At 51.9% G+C, this 15990-nt stretch overlaps 3 protein-coding genes across 3 annotated transcripts in view; 1 reads left to right on the top strand and 2 right to left on the bottom strand.

Moving 5' to 3' along the window:
- The window catches only part of LOC146799603 (uncharacterized), an 889638-nt gene that overhangs the window by 314228 nt on the left and 559420 nt on the right, over nucleotides 1-15990 (top strand). The gene's annotated exons all lie outside the window — the stretch shown is intronic.
- Nucleotides 9254-14100, bottom strand: LOC146799606 (uncharacterized). Its single transcript, XM_085627900.1, has 2 exons — nucleotides 13360-14100; nucleotides 9254-9870 (listed from the first exon to the last, which is right to left on the bottom strand). The coding sequence occupies exons 1-2, from the start codon at nucleotides 13889-13891 to the stop codon at nucleotides 9254-9256; spliced, it is 1149 nt and encodes a 382-aa protein (XP_085484026.1). The 5' UTR covers nucleotides 13892-14100.
- Nucleotides 12365-13302, bottom strand: LOC146799607 (uncharacterized). The gene is made up of 2 exons (XM_085627530.1): nucleotides 13260-13302; nucleotides 12365-13200 (listed from the first exon to the last, which is right to left on the bottom strand). Exons 1-2 carry the CDS (start codon nucleotides 13300-13302, stop codon nucleotides 12365-12367), a joined length of 879 nt encoding a protein of 292 aa, XP_085483656.1.

Here is a 15990-nt window from a genome sequence, read left to right as displayed (position 1 = left end):
CACCAATAAAAAACAATAGAAACATACACAAACATCACCATAGTGCAAGGGTGCCAGCAATGCAGGAAGTGATTGTTTATGTGTAGGAAGGTGTAAAACAAAGCAAACCAGCTGAACATTTCAGGTGAAAACAACTTGTGGCAAAGCGATAGTGTAGTATGGAGAGAAATAATGCGCCTACGTGACTAGTTGGGTTGCTGAGTACACCAGTTTTCCACTAGGAAAACAATGATTAATTTTCGTTCACTCTCTCTTCAACTCTCTCCCTCTCTCTCTTCCACTCTCCCTCCCTCAAACTTTCTCTTTCCCTGTGTCCTTCTCTACTTCTGTAGCTATCTTTGATTCCAGGCCCTCTTCTCTCACCTCTGCTTTCTCCCTTCTCTCTCCCCCTATCATTATTTCGGTCTCTTCTTTTCTTTCCCTCTCACACCTCGCCTTCAAGTCCCAGAAGACCCTTCCTCTCCACCTCTGCACTTCATCCTCGCTGACCGACTTCAGAAAGGGACTCAAGACCAGACTCTTTGACTCATACTACCCGCACAGTGCCTGGATACCCTCTAGGTTGACAAGTCACGCTATATAAATACCAATTGATTGATTGACACACACACACACTGCTCTCTTTGTCTTTACTGTCTCTCTACCTACCCATCTCTCTGGCTCACTTCTTCTCGCACTCTCTCCCCGCACCCCCCCACTCCAATATTCATGGTACCTTTGTTACACCACTGCTTGCAGAGGAGGGTTTTCAACCCTTTTTTGTGGGAAACAGTGTGAGCATGCCATTCTCGTTTGCTCACAGTGCAGTCTTTAAATATTTTCTCCCCATGGTAACCCCTGCATGGGCCGATTGCCATTGGTCCCTCCGTTACAAGGGTTTTTTACTCATCCTTACGATTGGACCGTGGACGCTCTCGGAATACAGAGGTGTTTTTATTAAAAGATCAGCAGAGGCTCCATAATATGCGAAGTAGTATCAGCCTGAGTCACGCGTTACAGGCTTGAACTCTTTTGTGCCCTGATGATGTCCTTACAACAATTGCTTTAATAACCTTCTTGCTTTCTCAAATTTGATTGCTAATGCACCATTTGCCCATTCTTTTTTCAACATTTTCACAGGGGAACCCCCCTATACCCCACTTATGACAGTTCATTCCAAACTTTTACACCCCACCACTTTCAATTGTCACCAGCCACCACTGCCCGCGCCCACATAAACAAACCGTCCCTGCAACACTCCAAAGGGATACGGAGATGGGGACACAGCGCAATGGACAAGTCAGACACTGGGACAGGGTGATGCAGGCTGTCCATCAGAGAAACAGAGACACGGCTTCATGAGGTCGTGTACACTGTGTTAGGAAGATGCAACACTCTGAAAGGGAGTGACAGACACAGGGACAGAAAAACACTGACATTTGGAGAGAGAAACACAAAAACTGGAACAATTGACCTGGACACTGGCAATGGCCATGAAAACAAATAGATTTTGTTTGGGAGACACAGGCAACATGCACACCGAGAATGGGACAAGGACATATGACCAATAGGACAGAGTAAAACAGATTATACGAAAGGAAGGCACAAGCACTTCAATAGTGGAGACTCAGACTCTAGGGGAATAGGCCGAAAGGATGCTTGTGCATCGACACAGAGACACTAAGATGAGCAACACAAAGACACAAACACCCTTACAGACAACGTCAAAGAGACAGGGATAAGCGGACACTGAGAGACAGGGAGACTACAACAGAGTGGCAGGCAGTGGCGGCTGCCATAAACAAAGGGTGGGTGAAGGTAACGTGGGAGCGGTCACGCAGGGGAGGAGGTGGTAGAAACACACTATTTTTCTTTTCACATACCTTTAGCTACTGCCCGCCTCCAGCATCACGCCACCTCTCCTCTTCCTGGGTCCCAGTAGCCACTGGGACAGACTCCCATCCAATCCCAGTGCTGCAGAGCAGCTTCGGGATGGGCCTGAGTGGGCAGGATAGACGCTCCACTCAGGCCAGGGAGTCTGTGGGTTTTCTCCAGCCCAGCTGCTCTTTGCAGCTGGGCTGGAGAAAACCTAAGTGCTCATGTGTGTTTTGGTCAGCCTGAGACGGCTGGCCAAACATGCATGAGCACTTAGGAACGACACGTAGCACTCCTCCTACCCTCTCTCATGCCTCAGCCCCGCCTCTCCGTATAGCGCTGGATAAGACTCGGCAAATGCAAAATAAAACGATGAAAGATCGTCGTTTTCTTTTTCATTTACTGGCTCTGAGCGAGGCAGTGGGGCGACGCTCCTCCGCCATTGTGGATGAGCTGCCACTGGTGGCAGGAGGGACACGCAGACCTCCTTGGAGAACGGCTTTGCTCCCTTGATAAATATCCTAGCTGTTTGGAAACTTTCTGCCTCTAGCACAGTGCACACCATCGAAAGGGAAGACAACACGACTGAGGCACCCCCTTCAAATCTGGTTACGTAAAGTTGATTTTTATGGTACATCTAAGTTAAAATATGGCCAGCCAACACATGTTTTGCACTCGGTGTTTCTTCAAGGATGCTGATTAGAAAGTCTAGTGCTTGCTGACTAACTATAATTATGAAAAAATAAGTTAACTTACAATAACAACTTTTCTGTCGTCATCAAGTGCTTTGTGAAATTGCAGAAGACGGTAAGTGGATTTATTTACATTGTGTGTGTGTCCTGTTTTTCCACACCTCCACCCCTGTGGCAATCCCTTGTCTTTCATTTTACTCCCCTGCAAAGCTAGGCCTGCTTCCCTCGCTTAGGGGCATATCAGCAACAACCGGCGATAATTAGCGCTAGGATAATTATCGCCGGCTAGCGTGGATTTTTATCGCTGAGATAGCGTGCAATTAGCAACGCTTAACTCAAAAGCGATAAAAATCTTAGTGTTAACTGCCAAACGTGAGATTATCGCTGGAAACCCATCGATAATCCCACGAAGTTTGGCGATAGCTTGCTGATAGGGCCTCACATACTTAGCCATGATATCCACCTTCCATAGGATATCATGGCTAAGTCAGTTTCAAAGCAGGCGTAAGGAAAGTAGCGATAACAGAGGTTATCGCTACTTTTCTTGTCGCTATGCTGCTTTGCGTGAGGCTTGATAATAGGAGAAATGTCGCTTAGCGACATTTCTCCCGTTATCCTGGGGAGGAACGCCCACTTTGCATCTCATTAGAAATGCAAAGATGGGCGTTAGGAATTCAGGCGCTAAGGCAAGGTTTCACGCGATAGTGTGACCTTGCTAATATAGCGATAAAATTATCGCCGCTTTTCGGCCGAAAACAGCCGCAAAAGCGGCAATAATTTTATATCGCCGCCTTGTAGATATGCCCCTATAGGTCTTTCTCCGGATGCATACATACAGGTGCGTGAACTGCTCACTTCCAAGGAGGGGCAGGAAACCACCAGGCTCCTGCCACTCTATGGACCTTGAGACCGTGGTGTCGCCTTGAATCCTAAATACAAGGAGGATAGCTATAGACATGGGGCAGCCTGCACGCCTCCAACTTCATGCTAAATTGTACTTCATATCAGTTTATGCTGGAATGAGTTCCCATGAATGGCCCTGTATCAGTCCACATGTTTCATCAGAGTGACGTAACTCGCCTGCAGGAGTACGATACCTCAGCATGCGAGCTACTTTTGTAAGGTAGTGATGTATAATGACAACCTACCGCCATGGGCGTCCGCAGGGGGGGGGGGGGCAAGGAGGGGCACTTGCCCCCCCTGGAGTGCTCCTCCTTGCCCCCCCTGCGGCCACCCATGCTTTTACGGACGCCTTTTGTCCGTAATTACGGGCCCTGCAGGGAGCAGAGCTGTTCCCTGCCAGAGGCCTCAACTCCCTGATGGGGCGCCTCGCACTCCACCTCGCAGCCCCTCCCGCCCATTGTCATTCTGTCTGCGGCTGATTATCACAAACAGAATGACAATGGCCAGTTTGAGCTGCGGCCACAAGCAGGAGTGGTTGGGTCTGGACACAAAGACCTCCTTTTAACACTCTGTAGCTTGAGAGCAAGGGGTCTTCTGAATGAAGTTCTGGGGGGAGTCGATGCATTATTCTCCCAAGTCAAAAATTGAGGTTGCAGCATAGCCCGGATTTCAGATCCCACCAAAACGTGCACAGACTTGTGTCAATAACATATCTATCTGCCAGTATGCACCCTATCATGTCTGGCCGGACGTCCCGACCCTGTGTTTCACTACCTCATATCCCCCTGCACCGCACTCCCCGTGCTCAGGGCCGGCTCTAGGGTGGTGCGATCGGTGCCACCGCACCGGGTGCTGACTTCGTGTAGGGGGCCCTAATATGATGATTTTAAAAGCACCTGCTTCTTTCCTGGACTCCTAGAAATTTTCAGCCACCAATAAAAATGTCTAAATGACTGCAGTGATGAATGCACTTCCTTAGAGAGAGAGAGGGAGAGATCGAAGTTTTGTGTAATGGAAGTTTCTACTCATCCTAAGGTAGCGCAGAGGGTTACTATGCTTGCTGCAAAGAAAGTGCAGCTCACAAAGTGCGTATAATGTAATGTAAATAGGTCAGTGGGTCACACTTTTGTCAGAAAGACCATCTTGTTGATAACTCTTTATGAGTTAAAATCCTAATGTGGAACAGTGAGCAAGTAACTGTTATCAAAGATGCATGCAAACTGGGCTAGGGCGTTGTGATTTCCCCACAGTTTTTCATTATCCTAATGTGGCAAAATGGGTTAATTTGGGTAGAAATCAATTCTTATTAATAAAGAGAACCCCCCATCCATGGTGCTAGGTTTTAAATTCTAGGTTTCTGATTCTCCTGACCAAGCACTCTTAAACTATCCTGCCGACCTGTACGGATGACCTGTGACTCCTACACCTTCTTGTCCTCTTATGTAACATTTCCTATGCACTGATTTACACACTTATGATTGATTGTCTCTATGTAATCTGTGTGATGTAAAGTGTTCTGACACCTTACACTGATAGGAGCGGTGCTATAAAATGAATTAAATGCACCTGAGACTGAATGGTTACGGAGGCTTGAGGGGCGCTGTGAAAGGATCGTTATGAAGAACCTGTAGTGGAGGTGGTCATTGGGGGTGCCAAAAAGCATTGTCGCACTGGGCTCCATGAGCGCTAAAGCCGGCCATGCCCACGCTCACTGCCTTACATCCCTCTGTACCCCACACCTCGCGCTAACTGCCACGACATATCCCTCTGTACCCCACACCTTGCGCTAACTGCCACAACATATCCCTCTGTACCCTGCACCTTGTGCTCACTGCCACAACATATCCCTCTGTACCCCGCACTTCACGCTCACTGCCACATATGCCTCTGTATCCCACTCCTCACACTCATTGCCTGATCGCTCATTTTACCCTGCCATTCATCTTCTACGTGTTCTCTCCCCTTCCACTCGTTCTACCTCTGTTCACCCCCTTACTTATTTTAGTGCCTTACTTCTTTCTCAATATCTCTACTTCTTTTCCTCTTCAGTAACATCTGTGACACATCTCTGCACTTCCTTTATATCAACGCACCCCTCTACCTCACCTGTCTACCTCAGTCTTTATTATTCCCTCTTCCTCAGCTGTCTCTACCTGTCTATGACACACCTCTCCCTCTCTCTACCTGGCCCCCTCACGTTCTACGACTGCGTTATTCTCCCCTCTCCAGCTTTGATTTACCTGTCTCTGCTCCTGAATCTTTTTCTTCTACACCTCACTTCTTGGTCTCGCTACCCTTCTGTTTGCCTCACTACGGTCTTTACCCGACCCACCTTCAGTGCCTCTTCCCATTTTGCCTCACTCCCTCACAGCGCTCTCCTAGCATGCATCTGTTTCTCCCCTCACCACCATGCCTGCCTCTACCCCTCCTTACCTTTCTAACCAGCCTAACCTTCTACCTTCCTGTTATTCCTGGTAGTGAACCTTTCATTTCACACCTCCGGTTGTATTACCTACGCATTCAAATTGAGTAGGTCATTGCTGTGCTCCCAACCCGACATCGAGACCCAGTCCTCTAGCCTCTCAACATGCCCAGATATAACAACAAGCATTGGCATAGCCAATTGGTCTCGCCTTTGGGACCTGCTGCAGAACTAAATACTTATACTGCCGGCATCATACTTACCCAGCGCCAAGACGCCTCGGCAAAAGTGCGCTATATAAGTTCTTCAGTCAGTGAGTCAGTCATAAGGTCCCAAAGGCGAGACCTATTGGCTATGCCAGTGCTTGTTTTTCTCAGGTTGGCCTGAACATTACCCGATCCTGATTGTCTGCCATTTTAGCCCCGCCCCTATTGATTAACATTAGCCACGCCCCTTCATTTGCCAGGTTCGCCCCCCCCTGGAAAAATTTCTGCGGACGCCCATGCCTACCGCCCTATTCGACAGGAAACTCGCCTTACTCTGGGCCATGATATTTCTGATATCACTCAGCCAGTGACACTGATTTCAAAGACAATAGCAGGATGAAACGCAACGTCAAGGAGCTGACCAGGTTCAAATGTGTGCCCCGCCCATTGCGCGCACATCTCTGCATTAGGCGCATTCCCCCCCCGAACTATCTACTGATTAATTCTAAGCATCCACTTCCATCCAAACAAACAGGGCACCGTGGTCGCCTTTGCGGCGATACACACCTCATTCTCTGCATCCGGGACGTTCACCCACTGAGCTACCTGCTTAATAATTGTACGCACCCTCTTCATCCAAACAAACAGGGCACTGTGGTCGCCTTTGCGGAGTTACACATCTCTGCATGTGCTGCCTTCACCCACTGAGCTATCTGCTGATTAAACTGTAAGCCCCCACTTCATCCAATCAAATAGAGCAACGTGGCCGCCTCTGAGGAGGTCCTCTCCAGGGGGCCCTCTGTATTCCCAATGCACCTGGCCCACCCAGGTACTCTAGAGAGATAACTCCGCGCCCTTGAGCCATCTGCGGCCGAGGACTGGTGACTCATTAGAAGACGCCCATTGTTTCCTGCTCTCCACCCCGGGCTGTGACCTCTAGTAACCCACAGAGACCCTGGCAGTGTTTGCAGCGTCCGGCTGGGATGTGGTTAGTGGCTGGTGAAGGTGTGTGTGCTCTTCTGCATACAGAGAAGATGTGTTTGTCTTGGGCAGGGACAGTTGGAGCCCATTCCCTCTTCATTCACCTGCCCTGATTCCACGTTTGGCGCCAATTCCCTCCTCGATCACCTGCCCTCATTCTAGATTTGGCGCCGGCGGCCCTTCTCTCCTTCATATAACTGCCATCATTCCACATTTGGCGCACATTCTCTCCTCATTCACCTGTCATCATTCCGCGTTTGGCGCACATACTTCCCAGCATGCATCTGGCGTCGTTCCACAGCACCAGTAGATGGCCCATAAGCAGCGAGGGCAATACTGAAAGAGTTGAGCAAAGCACTTAGAAACCGACGTCATGGGTGACGCCTGGCTTTTTAGCCTACAGCAACTTGCATTCGGGATGTGCAGGCCGCTATTGCGCATGGGAAAATAAAACTACATGCTGCAGAATTGAACCGGCGTCTGTTGACTAAAACGCCAAAGCTTTGGAAAACTGTCACACACGCCATAGATCACGTTGCACCCTTTTAGAAATATATGTTAAGGCTCTCGGGGACCCATATCTATGAGCCACCGGTTTAGCTTGGCTGGTAGGAAGATGGAACAGCGGTGAGCCGGTGACACGTGGTGCTGTTTGCAGCCTCTCTTAACTGCCTTGCAACGTCTGCAGCATTTTCAGTGTCAGTTTTGTTTTCTTTGTACCGCACTCCTTGCCTCTGGTCCTGTTGGGAGGGAGGGGTGGAGGGGGGAAGCAGGTCCCTGACAAGATTATTGTGTGTAAAAGGCCGCTTTATTGGAAACAGGTGCACATTACAAATTAAAATCCTTGGCCGAAACGCCTTCCAAAACTAGGCCTCACTAAATATAACATACCTAACCCCGCCCCCCGCCCCCTCCCCTAAATACCTTCGAGCCCGCCCCCGCCCGTACATTACAACATTACAACAATATAAAACATTATAAAACATTATAAAACATTACACTCCTGTATGACCCCCCAACAATCTCTAAATCCAAACCTTCTGTTAACCAAAACTCCCCTGCCTGCCCCTTTTCATCTATCGGCCCCCAAACTGTGAAACCGAACTAAACTTACCAAACTAACCTTTCCCTGTCGATAACCCCAACTCAACCACAATAACTCCACCAACCTCCGGTATAACTGACCAGAATTCACCATAACCCCCGCACAGCACCTGCTCCAAGCGACAAAATACAAACATAGCAAAAGCCCCTTGCACACCTGTCCCCAAAAAACGCCTGAAAAATACGCAAAAAGGGAAAAAACTGAAAAACTTACACTAAAAACCAGCCCCAAAACGAAAAAAGTGGGAGACAAAAAACCAAACGTGTTTTTTGAGGGGGGGTAAGGGTGGGAACAAAAAACACGCCACTAGCCTAACTCCCGGCCACCAGGTCACCAAACCTAAAATGGTGGCCGGGAGCGGGCGCCCAAGGTATTTATACCTTTGCAACATTTGGTTACTTTTGGGCTATAATTGGGCTGCATTTGGGCTACATTTTCCCTACTGGCAAGCCCAAATTCAAACGGCCACGCAGGGCCAGCAAACCCCTCCCTCCACACACCCCCTCCCAAACTGCCCGGGGGTGGGGACTCCCTGCGGTCGCCTTCCCCCCCCAAGCCCCCCTTGGGAGGGAGGGGTGGAGGGGGGAAGCAGGCCACTGACAAGATTATTGTGTGTAAAAGGCCGCTTTATTGGAAACAGGTGCACATTACAAATTAAAATCCTTGGCCGAAACGCCTTCCAAAACTAGGCCTCACTAAATATAACATACCTAGCCCCGCCCCCCGCCCCCTCCCCTAAATACCTTCGAGCCCGCCCCCGCCCGTACATTACAACATTACAACAATATAAAACATTATAAAACATTATAAAACATTACACTCCTGTATGACCCCCCAACAATCTCTAAATCCAAACCTTCTGTTAACCAAAACTCCCCTGCCTGCCCCTTTTCATCTATCGGCCCCCAAACTGTGTAACCGAACTAAACTTACCAAACTAACCTTTCCCTGTCGATAACCCCAACTCAACCACAATAACTCCACCAACCTCCGGTAAAACTGACCAGAATTCACCATAACCCCCGCCACCCAGAAAGAGGGGGGCGGTGCAACTACCCTCCCCTCTTTCTGCCCCCCAACAAAAAAGGCTTTAAACACAACGAGCCTGATTCTGCCCACTCAAGCACCGAGACAAGACCTCCCTGAGCTCCAACAAGTAAAGATCCATGCCCAACCTCGACAAATGGACCCCATCTCCCCGAAAAAACTCTACCGCCTCAAAGCGGATATCTTTGTGGGTAACTCTCCCAAAGCCCAAATCCCGACAAAACCTGGAGATCTCCAAATTCACTTTCCTCCGTGACCTATCAATCGCCCTGGGCTTCAAAGCCCCTCTCCACACCCTCCGCGGGACCAATTCTGTCCAGAGGACATGACAACCAGACCACTGCTCCTTCAACAACGCCAAGTCTCTTTTCATGGCTCGCAACAATACCACCCCTTTCACACTACAAAGATCATTCTCCCCCAAGTGAATTAAAAGAATATCCGGGCATTGTCCCTGCACCATGGCTTTATTCAGACAGGGGATCAGCTCCCTCCAAAGCATCCCCCCCTTTCCCTTCCATACCAATCGAAAAAGGCTGCTATTGAAACCCAAACTCCCCCCAAAATAACTTTTGCACGCCTGAACGTGCGCCCACTTGACGAAGGAGTGCCCCACAATCCACACCGTCAATTCCCTCGTGTGTGGCCCGGCCACCGCACCTGAAATGAAAAACAAATATGAGACTCAAACCAAAGCAGTGGACGCAGGCGCCGAAGGAGGATTTTCCCTTACATATTTTTGAAAGCAGGAAGATGACCAACGCCCCAAGCGCATTATATCGCCTTGTGACCAACCCCGGTTATGCGCCTCAGTCGCTGCCCCAATCCTGAAAGAATGTGTCCCAAACTGAGCTCCATCCAATCCCAACTGCTGTAACCCTTTACGCAGGACCATACGCAGCTGATAGTCAGAGACACGCGCCCCATCTATGTGTTGAAAAACTAACTCGCCCCCATCCCCCCCTGAGAGCGTCTTCCATTGCCTCGCCAAGCGCAGCGGACATGTGCAACTGGGGGATCCTGCTTCCAACCAAACTCCTTTACCAACCCCCTTCTGATCTGTTTTCGAACCGGACAACCAAACGTGTACACCTGTGTCCGATAGGAAAACATCCTGCCAACAAATACCCCGCTTCACCTTGGTCCCCAGGAGCTCCGAAACCCTGAAAGCTCCAAAAAACATGAAAACCATAAGGGTAGAAAACAATGAAACTTCAAAATCATCAGTGCAAACTGCAGGCAACACTGCCAGCAAACGCGCCAGCGTCTGCCAGGAAATCGGCAAACGGGACGCCCCAGTACCACCCCGTTCTCTCGCCCACCCCTCAAGCATCCTGCGTCCTATTTCCCCGGCAGACGGGGCATAACCCCAAAAAAGCTTACCCATGAAGGCAACCCCTGCCAGTTTCCCCGCAATAGTGACTCGTGACAGACCCTTCTCAATGAGGTCAAGGATAAAATGAACCACATCCTCCGAACTGCGCCCCGGCTCATCCCTCCTACAAGCTCCTGAAGCCAAAAATTCCTTCCATGCCAATGTGTACGCCGTACGCGTGGAAACCGCCAAGGAACCTACCACCAGTTGAAACACCCTGCGTTGCCGACCGACCAGAGGTGCTCCGGCATCGGGGTCGGTGTCCTGTCCGCCTCTTTGGCCAGCCCATGGAATCTCCCCCACTGTGAACGAGACAAAGCATCCGCAATGTCATTGTCCACTCCCGGCACGTGCAAAGCCCTGAAGGAAATGTCATAGCGAAAACAGCCCAGCACAAACACCCTCATTAGTTTCAAAATCTGCTCATCCCTGGCCGATTGTCTATTGACTATTTGCACCACCGCCATGTTGTCCACACGGAAAAGCACCCTCTTGTGTTCCAGCTCTTTGCCCCAAATGGTCAAAGCCACCAAAAGTGGGAAAAGTTCCAAAAAGGCAATGCTCCGCCCACCATTCTTCCACTCCTGAGGCCACTGCTCTGCACACCAATGCCCCTGCCAGTAAATGCCAAAACCCTCACTGCCCGCTGCATCTGAAAACAGCTGCACATCCCACTGTACATCCTCGTCCCTGGCCAAAGGCACCCCGTTAAATGAGTGCAAGAAAAAGGACCACATCCGCAGATCCTCCTTCACCCCTGCCGACAGGCGCACATGATGATGAGGCAGGTGCCGGCCTGCTAAAGCCCGGCCCAGGCGCCGACAGAAAGTCCGCCCCGCCCGAACCACCCTACAAGCAAAGTTCAGATGGCCTAGCAACACCTGTATTTCCTTCACCGTCACCTTCGGTCGAGCCAACATTTCGTCCAGCAAAACCAACATTTTGGATTTCTTATCTGCGGGCAACCGAGCCTGCATCGCAACTGAGTCAAGTTCAATGCCCAGGAATGAAATGACAGTATCCGGCCCCATTGTTTTCTCCGGAGCCAAAGGCACCCCCAACTCCTCCATAAGCTCCTGAAACGACTCCAGCGCACGCCGGCACTCCGAAGAGCCCGAAGAGCCCACAAAAAAGAAATCATCCAAATAATGTGTGACCCAGCTGTGACCAGTGCGATGCGTGAAAAGCCACTGCAAAAAAGTGCTGAAAAGCTCAAAAAGAGCACATGACACCGAGCAACCCATAGGTAGTGCCTTATCCACATACCATTCACCCTCAAATTGTCTGCCCAACAAAGGCCAGTCGTCCGGATGAACCGGGAGCAGCCGGAAAGCCGACTTAATATCGCACTTTGCCATCCCTGCAGCTGCGCCCGCGGCCACAACCAGTGACATGGCGACGTCAACTGAGGAGTATGACACCGAAGCAGCGTCTTCATCGATAAAATCATTGACTGACGACCCTTCAGGCCATGACAAATGCTGAATCAGCCGAAACTGCCCCTCCTCTTTCTTGGGCACCACACCAATAGGGGAAATGATCAAATTAGGAACTGGCCACTCTCCAAACGGGCCTGCCATCCTCCCCTCATGCACTTCTTTACGCAATTTTTCCCTCACCACCAGTTTGTGTTCTGCTGCGGATTTCAAATTATCCGCCCACCTTCTCTGCCGGGGCCCGTGGTACCCCAAATGAAAACCCCACCTGAAACCATCCAAAAGAGTCTGCTTTGCCACCAAATCCTCGTAGCCATCCAAGGCATCCTGTAGCCGAGCCAATTTAATTGGTGTAGGAGCCCTTTGGCCCAGAACCCTGTGCGCCCCTACCCCCTCGCCCACCCTGTGACTGCTGCGCGCTGCCAGACATCCCTGTCCCTGCCTGCTGCCCTCCTGATGGCCTAACTCTCCAGCAGTTGACGAGGGGGTGCCGCTTGCCGCATTTAGAACACTCGTGTTTGTATTTACAATACTCCCGAGTGCACAGGCCCTTGTTGAAATCCCAACAAGCCCCGACCCCAGACTGTGATGCGGCTGAGCCTCCCACCCCACCCCGGGTGGGCTTTCCCTGAAAGGGCCGGTAAACTAGCGGAAGACCACTAGCCGTAAAAATCGTCTTACCCCCTGGCGCGGCCCCCATGGTATGTTGCCACAGGTCGTTATCCAACTCGCCCCACTTAGCTTCAGCATCCCAAGCCATACGGGCTCGAAATTCCTCGTCATACTGAGCCCAAGCATAACCCGTACCAGTGATTTGAGCCTTTCGAATAACGTCCATGTACTTAAATATGGCTACGCAGCGCTCTGGAAACTTTTCGCAGTAAACACTAGCATAAATTAAGAACGCCGCCGTCCAATTCTCGATCGTCAGCGGCACCTTAGGGCGCTTGGCCAACTCGTATTCCTCCTCTTTCGAACCCTCCTTAGACCTCACCTCCCTGTGTAATAGTTTCAGAATCTCTACATATTCACCCTTCCAAATACGCTCTTTTGTCGCCAGCATTAAATGCGCACCCAGGGGCTTAGTCACCCCCATATAAGGGAGCTTCTTGATCTTTAATTCCTTGCGCTGCGGCTTTTCCTTACCATCGCCTGCCTCCGCCTTAGACCCACTCTCCACTTTGGCCCCCGACAATGCACCCTCCGTCCCCGTGCCAACCCCCGTGTCCTTCACATACTTGCCTCTATATAATCTCCCCTCCGACAGACCCCCACCCCCATCCTCCCCAGACCCCACAGACACCATAATAGGTTTGGCCTGTGTTTTTGCGCTCTCACCTGGCTCTAAAGAGGGTGTGCGGACCGACTCCGACCGCCTCATCACCCGTGCAGAAGAATCCCTTGGAGGATGCGCCCTCGCTGACGGGCCGTGCTCTCCTGTAGGTTTCACCACCAAGGACTGTGCAGTGGGTGCCACACCCGGAACCTGTAACAGACTATGAGAAACATGAGAAGTTCCCTCCCCCTCGTAGCCCCGAATCTCCCCTTCCTCGGGGCTGTCCTCATCATAATCAAGGAGTATTGGCTCATCCACCAGCAAATCCTCTGGAGCAAAATCCACCACACGGGCCTTACCGGACCCTGAATGAGCACCACCGGCCTCCGCGGCCCCAAAACCTTCCTGCGGGGGAGCCGACTGTACACGCCGGTCGCCCCCTCTACCTCGCTTAACACAGCAATCCATCCTGTCAGAAAAATCCATCCACCTTGACCGGCGTGACGTTGGGGCCAGCGAGGCCGCGCCGGACCTTCGTGCGCTGGCCGCGACGGGATCCCCCGCCGGTACGGAATGTGCCGCGCAAGGCCTCATCCTCCCTTCTCCTCGGCGATAATGGGCCGCACCTCGCCCTACCGAGTCCGCTGCTCTGCTACTTGACCTATCCTGTAAAGAAAAAGTTTGGACTGGTGTGCCAGGAGCAAGAAAACTACTAGCTGCCCGCGACCCAATACCGCTCGAAAAACCCGAACCTGACAAACCACTACCCGACGCACTCACTCGTCCCGCTCCCACACACTGCGGCGCCACCATCTCCTCCTCATCCCCGCTCCATTCCAGCATAGCGTGACCCAAAGCCGACGCCGCAACTTCGCCATATCCTTTCCCCATAAACAGCGACCTACCCGGCCTAGAACGGGAACGACCGCTCGCCCCATACACCGCCCTCGTCCTGTCACTGCCTACCGTTACCTGCCCCCGGGCACCTGACCACCCCACCGCTCCCTCCCCACCAAGGCCCCGGACACCTTCTGCCCAGGAGGGAAAAATGTCCAGGCCCTCGCTCTCAACACCCCCCCCAGTTGCCTCCCCGTCCCCCACAAACCAACCCTCTCCCCCAACCTCCCCCTCCCCCCCACCAGCTCCTCATCCACTGCCTGCCAATCCACCCCTCCGTGGGCCTGTAGCTGCTCCGAAATGTCCCGCCCCACAAACCCCTGCTCCCCTTGCATCATAGGCTCTTGGGCCGGGCACCACCCCTCCACCTGCGCCCATTCACCCTCTCCCAACGAGCTCGCCCCCACCGAGAAAACCGCGCCCCCCACAGAAGAAACCGGCGAAAACAATAATGGGCTGCCAGGCGCCGCTTCCTCACGCTCCCCGCACCGCTCGAGCGCCACACCCGACTCAGAAAACCTCCCCAAGCTCCTCACACCCGGAAACTGACCTTGTGACGACTCAAAACCAATTACTCGCCCCCCCGCACTCCCCGTGACAAAAGAACAATCCCCAACACCAAAACCAGCTGGGCCGGCCCCAAAATCCGCCCCCCGCGCCTGACCCGCTTCCTGCTCTGAAACCGCCGGCCCGCCCATACTCAAAACCGCACCCCCCTCCCTCGCGCTACCTAAACCCTCCTCCGGCACCGAAGACGAACGACGCTTAGTACCGCGCCCGCCCCCGCGCTTACCCACCACCACCGGGGATGAAAGAGAGCGCAACGCTGCAACCAACAAACCCGCCCCAGGCACCACACCTGCTTCCCCCGACGCCGCTACCCGACCGGACTGGCCATAACGAGCGGGGACCGCCCTTCTCACACGCGGGCGTCCCCGCTCACTCACCGGAATCTGCCTGGAACGCTTCGGCGAGGTACACGCCGCAACCGCAGCCGCCACTCCGGCCGAGGCCTGCCGCGGGGGACGCGACGGCCCCGCGACCTCCCCGATAACCAGGTCCATCCTGCCTGCCTCCGACAGAAGCCTGAGAGCCTCCAGCACTCGGTAATCCTGCGACGACATCACAGCCAAAAACCCTTCACACAAGTAAGCCACAATACCACAACAAAAAACACGCCACTAGCCTAACTCCCGGCCACCAGGTCACCAAACCTAAAATGGTGGCCGGGAGCGGGCGCCCAAGGTATTTATACCTTTGCAACATTTGGTTACTTTTGGGCTATAATTGGGCTGCATTTGGGCTACATTTTCCCTACTGGCAAGCCCAAATTCAAACGGCCGCGCAGGGCCAGCAAACCCCTCCCTCCACACACCCCCTCCCAAACTGCCCGGGGGTGGGGACTCCCTGCGGTCGCCTTCCCCCCCCCAAGCCCCCCTTCTAAAATTGTGCCTCAAAAGAAAATAGAGCAAACTTACCTTTATTGTTTGCATGTTTGAATAGCTGTGCATTGTATGTCTATTATTCAAAAACATTATTTACTTGCTGCAGCCAAAATGTTTTAACAACATTAGCAAAGACAAAAGATTTCATCTTTCATTTGTATTCCTCGACATTTTTACTTTGCCAATAGAAACAAGCATTGGCATAGCCAATAGGTCTCGCCTTTGGGACCTTATAAGTGTTTAGCCATGCAACAGTTGCATAACTAAACACTTATAAGGTCCCAAAAGCGAGACCTATTGGCTATGCCAATGCTTGTTTTAACTGCTGCAATCTATTGAAGCCTCACAGAG

This window comes from Triturus cristatus, chromosome 9 (assembly GCF_964204655.1).
Source record: "Triturus cristatus chromosome 9, aTriCri1.1, whole genome shotgun sequence".
Classification (NCBI taxonomy): domain Eukaryota; kingdom Metazoa; phylum Chordata; class Amphibia; order Caudata; family Salamandridae; genus Triturus; species Triturus cristatus.
Note: the sequence above shows the minus strand (reverse complement) of the source record. Positions and strands in the feature narration are given on the sequence as shown.